Source organism: Panulirus ornatus, chromosome 68, assembly GCF_036320965.1.
Source record: "Panulirus ornatus isolate Po-2019 chromosome 68, ASM3632096v1, whole genome shotgun sequence".
NCBI classification, from domain to species: domain Eukaryota; kingdom Metazoa; phylum Arthropoda; class Malacostraca; order Decapoda; family Palinuridae; genus Panulirus; species Panulirus ornatus.
In genome coordinates this window covers 9,033,688-9,048,963 of record NC_092291.1, presented here as the reverse complement: position 1 = coordinate 9,048,963, position 15,276 = coordinate 9,033,688, and the positions used below count along the sequence as shown (strand labels likewise).

Here is a 15,276-nt window from a genome sequence, read left to right as displayed (position 1 = left end):
TATCTTTTTCCAATTTTTGATTGCCCATGATCTTATCAAACTCTATTTATTTATTTTTTTTTTTTTTGGCTTTGTCGCTGTCTCCCGCGTTTGCGAGGTAGCGCAAGGAAACAGACGAAAGAAATGGCCCAACCCACCCCCATACACATGTATATACATACGTCCACACACGCAAATATACATACCTACACAGCTTTCCATGGTTTACCCCAGACGCTTCACATGCCTTGATTCAATCCACTGACAGCACGTCAACCCCGGTATACCACATCGCTCCAATTCACTTGATTCCTTGCCCTCCTTTCACCCTCCTGCATGTTCAGGCCCCGATCACACAAAATCTTTTTCACTCCATCTTTCCACCTCCAATTTGGTCTCCCTCTTCTCCTCGTTCCCTCCACCTCCGACACATATATCCTCTTGGTCAATCTTTCCTCACTCATTCTCTCCATGTGCCCAAACCATTTCAAAACACCCTCTTCTGCTCTCTCAACCACGCTCTTTTTATTTCCACACATCTCTCTTACCCTTACGTTACTTACTCTATCAAACCACCTCACACCACACATTGTCCTCAAACATCTCATTTCCAGCACATCCATCCTCCTGCGCACCACTCTATCCATAGCCCACGCCTCGCAACCATACAACATTGTTGGAACCACTATTCCTTCAAACATACCCATTTTTGCTTTCCGAGATAATGTTCTCGACTTCCACACATTCTTCAAGGCTCCCAGAATTTTCGCCCCCTCCCCCACTCTATGATCCACTTCCGCTTCCATGGTTCCATCCGCTGCCAGATCCACTCCCAGATATCTAAAACACTTCACTTCCTCCAGTTTTTCTCCATTCAAACTCACCTCCCAATTGACTTGACCCTCAACCCTACTGTACCTAATAACCTTGCTCTTATTCACATTTACTCTTAACTTTCTTCTTCCACACACTTTACCAAACTCAGTCACCAGCTTCTGCAGTTTCTCACATGAATCAGCCACCAGCGCTGTATCATCAGCGAACAACAACTGACTCACTTCCCAAGCTCTCTCATCCCCAACAGACTTCATACTTGCCCCTCTTTCCAAAACTCTTGCATTCACCTCCCTAACAACCCCATCCATAAACAAATTAAACAACCATGGAGACATCACACACCCCTGCCGCAAACCTACATTCACTGAGAACCAATCACTTTCCTCTCTTCCTACACGTACACATGCCTTACATCCTCGATAAAAACTTTTCACCGCATCTAACAACTTGCCTCCCACACCATATATTATCAAACTCTATTTATATGTATCGTAATTCCCCATCTCTGTTTCTTAACTACATTTCAATGTACCTGATATCGACATATCTATATCCATTATATTCACTTGACTATAACTACATTTAAGTCTTCATCTTATTTGTCTAAGCTACATCTATGTTTTGCATATTTACCCTGTGATCTGTACTGTATATATATTGACAACAGTCTGCAGTTCCACTTCCAAATACTTTGAAAAGTTGCTCAGAAAATCATTGGAAAAACGGAGGGAAACGGATTTCCTCACCAGTGCGCGCACCTGTAAAGGGAAAATGAGCAGTGTCTGCGACTAGTCTGATCAAAAGCCGATATGTTTCATTTACCTCACCGTATTGTAGATGGGGGTCTCTTTTGTGAATAAACTTTTCAAGACAAAATCTGTCCAAAATTATTGGTTTAATCATAAAGCGTTGGTACAGCTGAATCTATCGTAAGCTAGTGGCAGAAACGGTGGATTATTGTGGTGACTACTTGGCATATGGTTAATGGCTATTTAACGGTTAATGATCACAAAACCTAAAAATATACTGGCATTCAGCAGAGGTAAGCAAGTTTGTGGTATGCTCGGCAGAGAGGTGTTGGACGCAGCAGCAGGGTGTGATCCACCAAGGTCAGACATAAATTACCGAACCCTATAACCCGACAAGTCAATCTACCACGTATCTTTTGTTTTAACTCTACAAAACTTTGCTTTCCTTCCTAGTGGACAAATTCATGAAACAGGTGCACCGGTTCTAACGTAGAGATATTATAGAGGAATTATCAACGCGGGTTTGAACATCTGTGTACAACTGTGGTGAGGTTCTGCGCCCTGATTGGTGGAACGGATATGTTAGCCAATCACCACTCAGGAAAGATCACACACCCCCGACACGCCTCCGAAACCGACGAGTTCGGATTGTACGCGTTCCTAACTTTATCACTAAATTCTAGTGGTACAATGTGGTAAACTAATCCTTACTGCAACAACGATTAAGGACTTCGCCAGCGCGCGCGCGCACACACACACACACACACACATACACGTACACACACTCTGTACGTGACTAGCTGCACACTTTCTTAAGATTCAAGTTTCTTAATGTTTGGGACATTTACTACGAATGAATCCATTAATAAGTCACTGCTTTAACTCGTATATCACAGAAAACAACATTATATTACCTAAATATTTTAAAACGACTTCGTTCAACCCTTAGGGATAGAAAAATACCATTAAAACTTAGTTTCGAAAGCCTTAGCGACCCTGGAAGTGAGCGGTAGTTATGGCGCGGTGAGCGTAAGAAGGGCCTGGTAACAGGCTGGTTGTGGCTGATGTCGACCCGTCAAGCTAGACTACAGTCACCGCCTTTATACAGCAGCCCTCACTCGGCCGCCAACACCCACATCGACAACACGGTTTCTACAACACCTGGTGAGTAACTTAGGGGAATATTGTACTTTATATAAATATTTCCTGTACGGATTCTGGCTTCATAACTCTTAGCTTTACTGGCCATCAAGTCCATGAAGTAGCGTTGCTTCTGGTTTTGATTTTTATCTCAAGAGTCGGAAAGTTTTGAAAGTCATGGAATGATTCATAGGTATGAATTCTTTCAACTATTATCTAGCAGTTTCGTGCTTCGGAACGTAAAATCTTTTAGGGAACCCTATGTTCAGAGTTCCTTGTGTTACAAAGCTTGTAATCTTAAGTCCACTATTGGGCCTGCGACGTCACGGGGTGACTTTGCGTACTACGTGGCAGCCTTCTTCCTCCCTCACACACCATTCTATAATTTCTATTATATACCACTATTTACATTTGCCGTTGAAGGCTGATCTTGTTTATGCTTAATCTTTCCAAAACTGAAATTACGGTTCTAAACTCTCCAATGCCAGTATGCATGACTGGATAATTAGTGTGTAAACGTATAATACAGGCCACCTGTTGCAAGGTAAAACCTGTGACCTTATTTCATGAGTTTATTTGCTGAACGATTTAAAGGGATTGCGATTTGAACGTAATCTGCGTACGGTACCCGAGCTATTCCCTAGAATTTTCATGTTATGGAAGCGACTGTGAAATGGTGGTACTCTTCTCGCATTAGTCGAAGCGTCAGTAAAGCTTCGTACCTCTAGCTATAATGGCGTATAGCGATTAGCATTTGCGACGCCTGTACCATTACAAGGTCTAAATTTCGTCTTGGAATGTGGTGGCCAACATTCTCCGTGGTTCTCCTAACTGTGTGAGGCTGGTGTACGCTACGATGTTAGGCTTAAAATAGTTAAGGTGGTTTTAAAGCTTGAGGCGCGGAGCGTTCATGGTCTGTCTCGTAAGGCCTTGACTGGACGGGGAAGGGAAGAGATGTGAAAGTTTTAGTCTTCTTGAAAGCAGTTTCGTAAGAAGTCATGCACAGTATAGAATTTCGAGAACTGTAAAAGGGATTGGTATCAAAAAAGAGTATGTTTCGCATTCAACTGCGTGGTCTTAGGAGGTGGTCAAGTAACTGGCGTAGTTCGATAAGATACTCAAGATTACATGTGACCGATAAGATATTCTCTCAGGCTGACCCCGATCTTTGAAAACATTCAAAAAAAGAAAAATGTGATCTTAAAAGGTTGGAGTTACAATATCTCGATTAAACATCTTTAAATGTTACATCCTGGCACTTCTTTAAACATCTTTAAATGTTACATCCTAGCACTTCTTTAAACAGATCAGCGAGGGATCCTTTGTCCGAACAGTACCCGTTACCTAATCATACAACAGCCTCTTCATGGTAGGTGATGTAAGCACACTCTTGAGTCTCACTGGAATACTTTGAAGTTGTTATATCAAGAGGGCTCTAACAGCTCGGATTGTAATGAGTACTGATAATATTCACTGTCTGTCGACAGTTCTAGATATGTAGCTGTACTCTGAACTAAGGAGGTGAGCAGGACTGGGCCGACCACATTTACAGACATGACAAAAACTAGTTTTCGCAGTGGGGAACAAGGACACTTCCCCACGCCCGCAAGCGCTGAGACATGTCAAAATGAATAAAAACACTAACTAAATCAAGACAAGCAACAAATTTACCAATATACCAACAGAGTGGAGGATGTCTCTTTGAGGGAGACAACTATCGTGTGTACATGACTATAAATGATACACACATAGGCAAGAGACCACACTGCGTAGCATTACTCAACCATGAAATTGTGATAAAGGTAAAACATGGGAGAGAAAGAAGAGCGCTTAGTAAACCTTGACTTGCCATGTGGGGTTATGTAAAACAATGCGAGTACGCATCGATTGGGAGGGAGGGTGTATAGCCATGCAACACAGGGAGGAGTTGCCGGTAATTTGGAATATGTTCCCTACAAAGTTACTGTGGACATTAAACTCGAGTAAAAATTCCTCGACAATAGTTTCTTTAAAGTTTTTATTTTTCCTTGCCAAAGGACAAGTAAGTCTGACAGTTCGAAGCACGACTGAAACATGTTTACTTCCAAACTGAAAATTTGTCGTACTTAATTTCCTTATCCTACCAGTAGTTTTCAGTTTGAACTTTAGTTAAGCTTAATTACGCTTTAGTTATGTAAATGAAGATGTCCTTGTTTACAAACTTTCAAGTTTCATAAGACTTACGTTTGATAGCTTAATTACGCTTTAGTTATGTACATGATGTCCTTATTTACAAACTCTCAAGTTTCATAAGACATACGTTTGATAGCTAAGTTAAGAATGTTATGCTATTTTTTATATGGGTGAAAGTGTCTGATGTACAGTGCTTAATTAACATTTTACCCGCGTGCATAGACATATATTTTACATGTAGAGTTTGCAGGAACATGAAATCCCTAATAAGTTATTCTCAAGGCGATTAAATCCTTACGCACAAATTGAATGTTAATATATGGATATAAGAAACTAAAACCTGTAATGACTCTACTTTCATTCTTCGATGTTCATGGGAGTCATTTAATGTATTAAGTTAACATTAGTGGTGCGGAAGTCTGAAGCTGTTCATTTACGTCTCCCTTAATTCGGGGGAAAAAAAAATGGGGGTCCGTTTGGGTGACCACCTTATTCAGGTCCCTGTTGCCATGCAGTTGCCTGGCTGTGAGCTTAGCAGTTGGCACTCCCCTTTTCCTGATAGCTGTCTCTCGGAGGGTTGTGACGCATGGGGAGGGGGAAATGCTCAGTGCCACACCTAGTGACTTTTTCCCGTCCGCCACATGCAAGCCTTGCCCGCCTTCCACCTCCTCCCGCCTTCCACGCACTTCCACCTTCCACACAATTCCACTTCCTCCCACCACTAACCTGTGCACACATCCTTTTACGGACACTTTAGTCGATGCATACACCTTCACCACACACTTTCCGCCCATTGCCACGAAGACAAACTTTTCACTTACTAGCACACACATACATGAGGTGTGTAATCTCTGGCTCTGAACCCTTTGGTTACATTTCTGTGTCCCTGTCTTCAAAATGTCGAAGTGTGAGAATGCATGGTTTAAGGACAAGAAATCATCTATACTGAGGTTTTCGGAATTTTTTTTTCAATGTTTTTCACATGTTCTGTGTGAAGACTGGCCAGTGGGCTTTCGCGTAAGTCATATGTTTTTTTTTTTGGTGGCTGTGCTGGGTGGGTGGGTTAAAATGAGGCGTTATCAGGATAGGCAAGTGGTCGTGTATATTGCTCCAGTTGGTCAGTGGGCCAGTATATGGCTGGTGGTGGGATGGGAGTCTGGTTGCCTAGTAACTAGTTGAATAGGTTGAAGATATTGAGAAGTTGGTTTATTTAGTAGTTCACCTCAGAAATCGGTGTTGGGCATTCTGATGAGGGTCTGCAGTTGGGAAGTGTATCTGGGAGGTATGTATATGTTGCTGATGATGTAGCTGGTACTGTAAAGTTACAGCCAGTTTTATGATTTGTATTTTTAAGGTGTTGCTTTTGAGCTGTTCTGTACTGTCAGTGGTGATGGAAAGAGGTATGGTTTGGTGGATGAGTTATGTATGAGTCGTTCTTGAACTTCGTCTGTCGTTTCTTACAGTCGTGCATTTGTAGAAAGATGGAAGGGTAGAAATGAGTGTGGAACTGGTTTCTTTGTTGTGGGCTGTAAGGATATTTTGTTCTTAGAATTGGTAGAGTATTTTTCTGTGTTCCTGATGCCACGGCGTTAAGTTGCAATATGTTTAGTTTGTCGTTAGGGTTCTTTGGAATAGAATTCTTTGTTTCAGAAGAGTGAGAGTGCGCTGTGTGATGGGTATTTGTGCTGGAGGTGAGGGGAGTGTGTGATGGGCTTGGGGAGCTACTGACTGAGTAGTTGCTGCATTTCCAGCCTTTTGTCTCTGATGGATGACAGTGTGCAATGGTGATGATACTACAGACTTGCAGCTGAAGCATCTGATGGAGGTGTGCTTTTTGGTGAGGGACGCTTGGCAGTGTGGGAAGTATACCGGTGGTCCAGGATTAGATGTCACCCGCTTGCTTTAGTAGTTGCATGGGCACGCCGCCGATCACCTACACTCGCATAAGACTACGATATCAAAATATTGTTACAGGGACCTCACTTGCTCCTGAGTAAATCTGCTTTTTTATGTTCCATGATATGGAAAATAGGAATATTTGCTGATTAGGATAATCCATGTAATTCCCGCAACAGTAAGAACAAATTCCGCATAATAATTGTGCACCTAGCCAGCAGACCAAGCTGATTTATTCTCAAAAATGTCAGAGACTTTAGTTAAAAAGAGTATGACGTATAATAGTGTCCCCTCTTACATAAGCGACCCCGGAACATTTCTCTGTAACTATGGGAACCGGATTAGACAACTTGCACCGAACGGTTTAAATTTAACTCCAGGCGTGTTGAGCGTCTGTTCAGAGTACGGAAGCTTTGGCAAGCTCCTAGTTGTAAAGGGTAGGTAAGGGGTGTATGCATATAACTGTGTATACTCTATCCTCTTACCTGTCACCACCCCCACCCACGGTACCGCTTGCCAAAGCATCCTTACTCTGCGAAACCGTTCGTTGGTTACAAAAAGACATCTTTCATGGGCCTTTTATGTAAGTGAGGACACTGACACAAGTCACTGACTTGGGTAAAACTCTCACCCTTTCTTTAACCTTAAGATAATAAAGCACCTTGAAGGTCTATAACTAAATTCATAATCATCGTGCGATATTTGTTCATCCTGTTGCAGGAATTACATGGATTATCCTAAACCAGCAAAAAATCCTAGATTTTGTGACGTGAAATGTTTAAAAAGTTGCCTTATCCAGGAGCAAAGGAGGTCTCTGTATTAATGACTTTGTAGTTCTGTATTACAGACTCGCAGCGTCAGTGTAAGTGATAGGCTATGCTGTGTGCCGACTTACCAAATACTGAGTACGTTCAACATGCATAGTATCCAATACCTAATTTAGCTTTCCTGTCCAATAGCTTTCGTAAATGATTTCCCCTCGTTTTGAACTTTAATCGTAATATTTACAGAACAAATAAAGGAAAATAGTAGACAGACTATTGCTTCGTGAGCCTGAATCTGTTTTTACCATTATTTTGATTAGGGGGCGTAATGACAACTACCTTTCCTAGATTAAAACCAAAACTAACAATTTCTCCATTTAACGCAACCCTACAACTCTTAACACACACGACTCTGTAATTCTAGACTTTCCTGCAGTGAGCGTTACGCGCTAACCCTGCACTTTGACAAAATCTCGGAAGTACTCGTAAACACACATGGGACTATCTCTGAACTTTCTTGGAAACTTGAGGTTGCTAACCGAGTCTTGTCTCCCCGCAGAACCAACAAGATGACGACCTACTTCAGCTACCCGACGCCAGAACTCCAGCAGGAGCTGCGCAACATTGCCAACGCAATCGTTGCCCCTGGCAAGGGCATCCTGGCTGCTGACGAGTCCACAGGCACCATGGGCAAGCGCCTTGCTGGCATCGGCCTCGAGAACACCGAAGACAACCGCCGCAAGTACCGCCAGCTGCTCTTCACCTCCGACAAGGTTAGTCTCCTATCGGTGTAGGTCAGGATATTAATGAAGCTGGGTCAGCAACTTGAAGGAAAGGATCAAGGACTTGCTGGAGGGGGGAGGAGGGTAGAAATAGTTGATGGTTGCAGGAGGGGATAAAGGAATACTAGGGGTTTTTCGAAGTTCTGATCGGGAAGGAAGACTGTGATGTTTTGAGTTGAGAACTACTATTTGAAAGGATACGAAAAGGGTGTCTGGGACTTGGAGGAAAGTCGTGATGTCAGAGTGGTTATCAAGGACTGTTTGGAGGTTCAGGCAAGATTGCGTCTAGAATCATATAAGCGACAGGACTGGAGGTAGAGATTTTCTTTCCCGTCATCTTGGGGAGGAACATAGTTCTAATATTAGGGTAGAGGGCGACGGCTAGGTAGAGAGGAGGGAGCAAGGCGCCCAAAAAGTAACATGAGAATGTAATGAGGTGGTGTGTATGATTATTCATGGATTACAGTTGTAGGGACTCGTCTCGTAACTCCTTGTATATACCTCTGCTACTGTAGGTTACCCACCATTTTGTGAACCACCGTTTGCCTGCGCATTTTAAGCATTTTCATTTGTATTTGTTCTGTTTAATGTGTGTGTTTGTGTGTGTGTGTGTGTGTGTTCCTCTCAATCAGCTACAAATCTAGTACGAAGGATTCATAATAGAAATGAAGGATGTCTCAAATCTTCGCTTTGGAACTAAATGACTGGGTTTGGCTATACAATCAAGCAAACCTTCCCATGTAAAATATAGTGAGGAATAATTCCCAAAGTGACCTGTACTCTTCTGCAGGAGCTCGGCAACCACATCTCCGGAGTGATCCTCTTCCACGAGACACTGTACCAAAAGACAGATGATGGCCGCCCCTTCATTGACCTCATTAAGCAGTTGGGCATCATACCTGGTATCAAGGTAAAGCCATTTTATTGTCATCAGTTGTGGACAGATTAATGATAAACTTGTTCATATTCCAGTAAAAAACTTTAAGGAAGTTTACTAACTTTCATACTCATCTTTATAGGTGGACAAAGGTGTGGTGCCCCTGATGGGATCCGAAGGGGAGAGCACGACCCAGGGTCTGGACGACCTGGCCAAACGCTGTGCCCAGTACAAGGCTGACGGCTGTCAGTTCGCTAAGTGGCGCTGCGTCCTCAAAATCGGCCAGAATACACCCAGTTTCCAGGGAATGCTGGAGAATGCCAATGTTCTTGCTCGCTATGCTTCCATCTGCCAGATGAATGGTCTCGTACCTATTGTTGAACCTGAGGTGAGTTCTATGATTTCTCGTAGTTCTTTTACCCTTTTATCACTTTCAATACCGTAAATGTAGCATAAAATTTTACTAGCTACTTAAATACGTGAAGGATTTATAGTTTAAAGGAGTGCTTTCAAAAATCCAACATGACAAAATTCCTCAGGTGCTGATGGATGGAACTCATGATCTGGAGCGAGCACAGAAGGTGACAGAAAACGTGCTGTCCTTCACCTATAGGGCCCTCAACGACCACCACGTCTTCCTGGAAGGAACTTTGCTCAAACCCAACATGGTCGTGGCCGGACAGGAGTGCCCCAACAAATACTCTCCACAACAAGCTGCCGAGGTAATATTTAGTATTTTGATATCTAGTCGTCTTTAAGCAGAAATTGGAAGACATCGTTTTAGCCTAAACTTTGGGAAACTTCATTGTACAAGGAAACTTTTTCTTTCAGGCGACAGTGTTGGCTTTGTCCCGCACGGTCCCAGCAGCGGTGCCCGGCATCTGCTTCCTTTCTGGTGGGCAGTCCGAAGAGGAAGCCACCGTTCACTTGGACGCCATCAATAAATGCAATGCTGCCAAGAAGCCTTGGGCCCTGAGCTTCAGCTACGGAAGAGCCCTTCAGGCATCTGCCCTGAAGGCATGGAGTGGCAAGGATGTGAAGGCTGGACAAGCCGAGCTTCTGAAGAGAGCGAAGGCCAACGGCGCTGCTGCACTTGGCAAGTACTCTGCAGGGTCGTGTTCAGGCGCGGCGGGAGAGGCTGGACTCTTCGTCAAGAATCATCAATATTAACGAGACCATTCATAAGACTAAGCATGCACATGGCTATCGAAAGCACAAAGTAGGGAGTCTTCTTAGTTGTCTAACTATAGGGTGTTGCCTGTAGTCACATAATTGCAAACTCATTATTACTGTCAGCATAAAGGGGTTTGCATCAGTTCGACAAAGAACAACGCCGTTGAACTGCTCAAAATTCAAGGTTGTAATATCCCTATATATTTTTCATATCTATAGTTTCTGCTGAAATCTCATTTTTGAGAAATTTTGAGCAATAATAAAAATAGACATTTCTCAGTTCCTAATTTAACCCTTGCCTAATTCTATTGAATACATTAAGAATCGAACATGACACTGACGTAATGTTTCCATAGGAATTACAGCAGATATAATGTGTGTATATATATATATACATGTATATATATATATATATATATATATATATATATTATATAAAAAAATATATATATATATATATATATATATATATATATATATATATATATATATATTTTGCTTGTCGCTGTCTCCCGCGTTTGCGAGGTAGCGCAAGGAAACAGACGAAAGAAATGGCCCAACCCACCCCCATACACATGTATATACATACACGTCCACACACGCAAATATACATACCTACACAGCTTTCCATGGTTTACCCCAGACGCTTCACATGCCCTGATTCAATCCACTGACAGCACGTCAACCCCGGTATACCACATCGATCCAATTCACTCTATTCCTTGCCCTCCTTTCACCCTCCTGCATGTTCAGGCCCCGATCACACAAAATCTTTTTCACTCCATCTTTCCACCTCCAATTTGGTCTCCCACTTCTCCTCGTTCCCTCCACCTCCGACACATATATCCTCTTGGTCAATCTTTCCTCACTCATTCTCTCCATGTGCCCAAACCATTTCAAAACACCCTCTTCTGCTCTCTCAACCACGCTCTTTTTATTTCCACACATCTCTCTTACCCTTCCGTTACTTACTCGATCAAACCACCTCACACCACACATTGTCCTCAAACATCTCATTTCCAGCACATCCATCCTCCTGCGCACAACTCTATCCATAGCCCACGCCTCGCAACCTTACAAAATTGTTGGAACCACTATTCCTTCAAACATACCCATTTTTGCTTTCCGAGATAATGTTCTCGACGTCCACACATTCTTCAAGGCTCCCAGGATTTTCGCCCCCTCCCCCACCCTATGATCCTCTTCCGCTTCCATGGTTCCATCCGCTGCCAGATCCACTCCCAGATATCTAAAACACTTTACTTCCTCCAGTTTTTCTCCATTCAAACTTACCTCCCAATTGACTTGACCCTCAACCCTACTGTACCTAATAACCTTGCTCTTATTCACATTTACTCTTAACTTTCTTCTTTCACACACTTTACCAAACTCAGTCACCAGCTTCTGCAGTTTCTCACATGAATCAGCCACCAAATTAGATATTTCAAATGTAGTGATATCTGTAGTAGGTACACTTACGAAGATGGGATCAAAGCAGACACCATAAGCAAGATACAAACTTTCTGAATATAGTTCATCTTCGCAGAGAGCATATTTATCGGGTTTTGCTCAAGTGTATAAAATAAGCTTTAAACAACAGATTCAACTTACGGCTTTTTTTTCTTTTTTTTTTTTTTGCAATATGTCATATGTGCAAGTTTTCTTTATAGGTGATTTTTGATGGTGGACATACTTTTGGAGATAATCTTCAACCCTAATAGATTCATTTTACGAATACATAAACGACTGACCCTTTAGACAAATTATGTAACTTTAAATGAATCTGAAATAGGAAAGTCTGAACTCCACTACCTTTTAAAAAAGATAGTCTAGCTCTTAACATGATCATATTATAATTATGCCGATTCGTGGATGATAACAACAATGAACATATCTAAATTTCAGAACCCTTTAAATGACACTTGGGGTAAATAAAATTCATAAGTGGACATTCGGCAATGCATCAAAGAACCAACTTGAACTCCGCATCATATGATGTAATGGGACTAATGAAATACTGAAAGCCGAATTTAAGACCAAGTGAAGACTACATACGGTAGTTAAGAGGAAAAAAAAGAGGACTTTATTGCGAAAACAGAGAACTCTGTATGCCAAAATGATCAAGGGCCAGCGAACTAAGACATTTAAAACTTCTGAATTTTTTTCTGATAAACAGACGGGCCATACTTATTTATTTTCGTGAAAAAATATATTCTTTACGAATCGTAGCCCATTATTACGTGTTATAGTTTTCACACCATTCTCGTCCGCTGGTCGGCAAGCATTGCCAATGGATAACAACGATATGGGTGGTTTGTTTGTCCAATCAACGTCATTGCATTTAATGGCATAAGCCAATGAGTTTGAAATGAAAAATCGTCACGAACGGCCATTTATAAAAATAGGGCAATGACCCTTATTTTTCTGTTGATATCACACCAGTGGCATTGTTTATCATTCGGTAAATTAAGTAATATGCTTGGCTGGGAGTTCGATTGGTTCGGTTAGGTTTGTTTAGTTGGGTAAAATCGGCAAGCTATGTTTTTTTGTTTAAGCCATTGCTAAAACTCGAACACGAAGCATTTTGGCACAAAATAATCATCTATTGAAAGAAAGCATCGAAATGGAAACTAGAAAATTTCTGAATGCTCTAACGGTCTACTAGCACTTAATTCAACATATCCACCACTGAAAACTGCTTATGATGAATTCATACGAAGTAATGAAGACACTGGGAGTACAGCATGACCTCGAATTAACTGACAGACAAAAAGGAGAGGGGGGGGGGAGGTCTCGACGCCGTGCTTCCGTTAAATGTGGATGGTTAATTGTGATTTCACACACAATACAGCAATGACCATATCTTTGAGACATAACAGACACTCACAAAAAAAACATAGTAAATAATGTAATTAATATAAACTTACCGGTTGTGTCTGATAGATTTGTTTACATGGCCATATTGAATGGGGTGACTTAGAGCAACTCTAATCCCGAGTTGGAGAAGCAGTGATGTTTCCGTGACCTCTTATCAACATGTGGCTGTGGTGAAGAGCAGTAACGCTCCAACGGCCTCCAATTGGTCGAAGATTGTGCTGAAGGCTTAGCAAAGTTCAACACCATGAACGTTTAGTCCACTAACACTGCTGTACAAACCAATTATAACAAAATAGCTTTCACAAGGTTTTTCGTCTGTGCCACTTTCATCTGCTTTCTGCCACCAACTGGTGAACCAGTGGTTCAAGCATCAACACTGAACTTTAAAGAGAAGCTTTTAAGCTTTACCTCGTTAACAGGAATTTCTGGCACAATAGTTTCCTCGCCTCACACATGTGGGCAACCGGTACATCAAACTCTGACTTCTCATTTCACTGTAGTTTTTGAGTAACACTCATATTCACTCGATTTCCTAGCACAACATTACCTTTAAAGGCATTGCTTGTGTAGTTCTGTTCACTTTATATGTCATCAACGCCAAAACTAACACTACCTTGGAAGCAATACAAGAATCTCCAACACCGTTGTTGACAACTGAGTAACTGGATTTCAGGACGCCGCCAGTCGGCTCATGCGCAAAACGTCAGACTAATTTGTCCATTTCCGTCGCTATCACGTTCTTGCACACATTTTACGTTCATTCTCCAATATCTTTAACTCTTTCCCTTTTTTTATTGTCATCCAGTCCACTTCAGCACCCTTTAATTTTGTATCACTTACATCAGTCTTCACTTGTTTCATTATCCTTGTTTCATCGTCCACTGTCACTTCCTTGTATAGTGTCAATTAAGAAAAGCTGGGAGGTTTCTTCTCTCACCATATAATCATACATGAGTGGCTTCTGTCACTTGAAAATCTGTTCTACTTTTTGCATATTGTCAAGTGAAGTGTCATAAAAAGTGTCATGAGATACTTGAAAACTAAAAACCACCTTCACCTCACCACTCTTTAGTTTCTGCAGTATGCACAGCACACTGTCAACCGCTCTGCCTGTCTATCAACCAAATTCCATTCCCTTGTACATGAACCAGGATTACAAAACAAATAATGATGATACATTACTAAAAGGTAAAAAGTATCAGAACGGTTAGTTTCATTTTACATCTCTTGGTATTTCTATGAACAAGTCACTTTTCAAACTTGCTTACTTTTATCGCTTTTTTCACCTGTATATTGTTTTCCATTTATCTTTGAAGATGAGGTCATCTGTTTTGTCATATACTTGTTCTTATACCACAAACAATTATACTAATACTTAGAAAACTACAATTTTTCTACACATCAGCTTGGATTATCAGATAATTGTGATATATCAGAATACAAGTTCTTGTGAAAGGCTAATGAAGATATGCTTTGCATTACAGACAATTGGTTATGCAGATACCTTGCATTAGACTGATTTTTTAAAAATCTAAGTATTTTCCAAAGTTGATATACTACCTTGATCTAGGCAGTGGAGTTTATCTGTTTTCGTTTAGATTTCATATCGAACATTCTCAATTCACACAAACACACACCATAATCGAAGATGTTGAGAAACCATGGTAACAATTCATGATCCTGGCATAATCCAGCATCTACACGGCTGTATTTCATGTCACTCAGCAATGTTATTACAATCTCTCTTAGCTTATTTATATCTATATCATCTGTGTATGCAATACAGCACCAAGACTTGTCATTTTAATTCATGTCATTTACTTTTTCTACATCTTAATAAGAATCATCTTAGATAAGAAGAAAAAAATTCCTTTCTTAAATCCTGCTTCTTCACAAATGAAAGATTTTGTTATTCTTATCAAACTCGTTTTATGTGTTTTACTAAGAGGTCTTATTCTCTTTTCATTTCTGATTTGATTTCTAATCCTTATACCTTCATGCATTGGAAAATTTAATACTCTTATCCGGTC

At 41.2% G+C, this 15,276-nt stretch overlaps 2 protein-coding genes across 2 annotated transcripts in view; one reads left to right on the top strand and one right to left on the bottom strand.

The window, feature by feature from the left end:
* The window catches only part of LOC139747257 (superoxide dismutase [Cu-Zn]-like), a 29,741-nt gene extending 15,919 nt beyond the window's left edge, over nucleotides 1-13,822 (bottom strand). The window contains exon 1 of the mRNA XM_071659348.1: nucleotides 13,297-13,822. The gene's annotated coding sequence lies outside the window, so the exon portion shown is untranslated. The remainder of the gene's footprint in view (nucleotides 1-13,296) is intronic.
* On the top strand, nucleotides 2,590-10,644 carry LOC139747446 (fructose-bisphosphate aldolase-like). The gene is made up of 6 exons (XM_071659802.1): nucleotides 2,590-2,729; nucleotides 8,097-8,310; nucleotides 9,110-9,229; nucleotides 9,339-9,584; nucleotides 9,736-9,918; nucleotides 10,028-10,644. Exons 2-6 carry the CDS (start codon nucleotides 8,107-8,109, stop codon nucleotides 10,364-10,366), a joined length of 1,092 nt encoding a protein of 363 aa, XP_071515903.1. The 5' UTR covers nucleotides 2,590-2,729; nucleotides 8,097-8,106; the 3' UTR covers nucleotides 10,367-10,644.
* Nucleotides 13,823-15,276: the final 1,454 nt, after the last annotated feature.

What these genes read in the sequence shown, in the direction of transcription:
- LOC139747446 (XM_071659802.1), top strand. Translation starts at nt 8,107, where the DNA reads ATGACGACCTACTTCAGCTACCCGACGCCAGAACTCCAGCAGGAGCTG. An exon ending in GCATCATACCTGGTATCAAG is followed by an intron (nt 9,230 to 9,338) that starts GTAAAGCCATTT and finishes TCATCTTTATAG; the next exon opens with GTGGACAAAGGTGTGGTGCC. An exon ending in TACCTATTGTTGAACCTGAG is followed by an intron (nt 9,585 to 9,735) that starts GTGAGTTCTATG and finishes AAAATTCCTCAG; the next exon opens with GTGCTGATGGATGGAACTCA.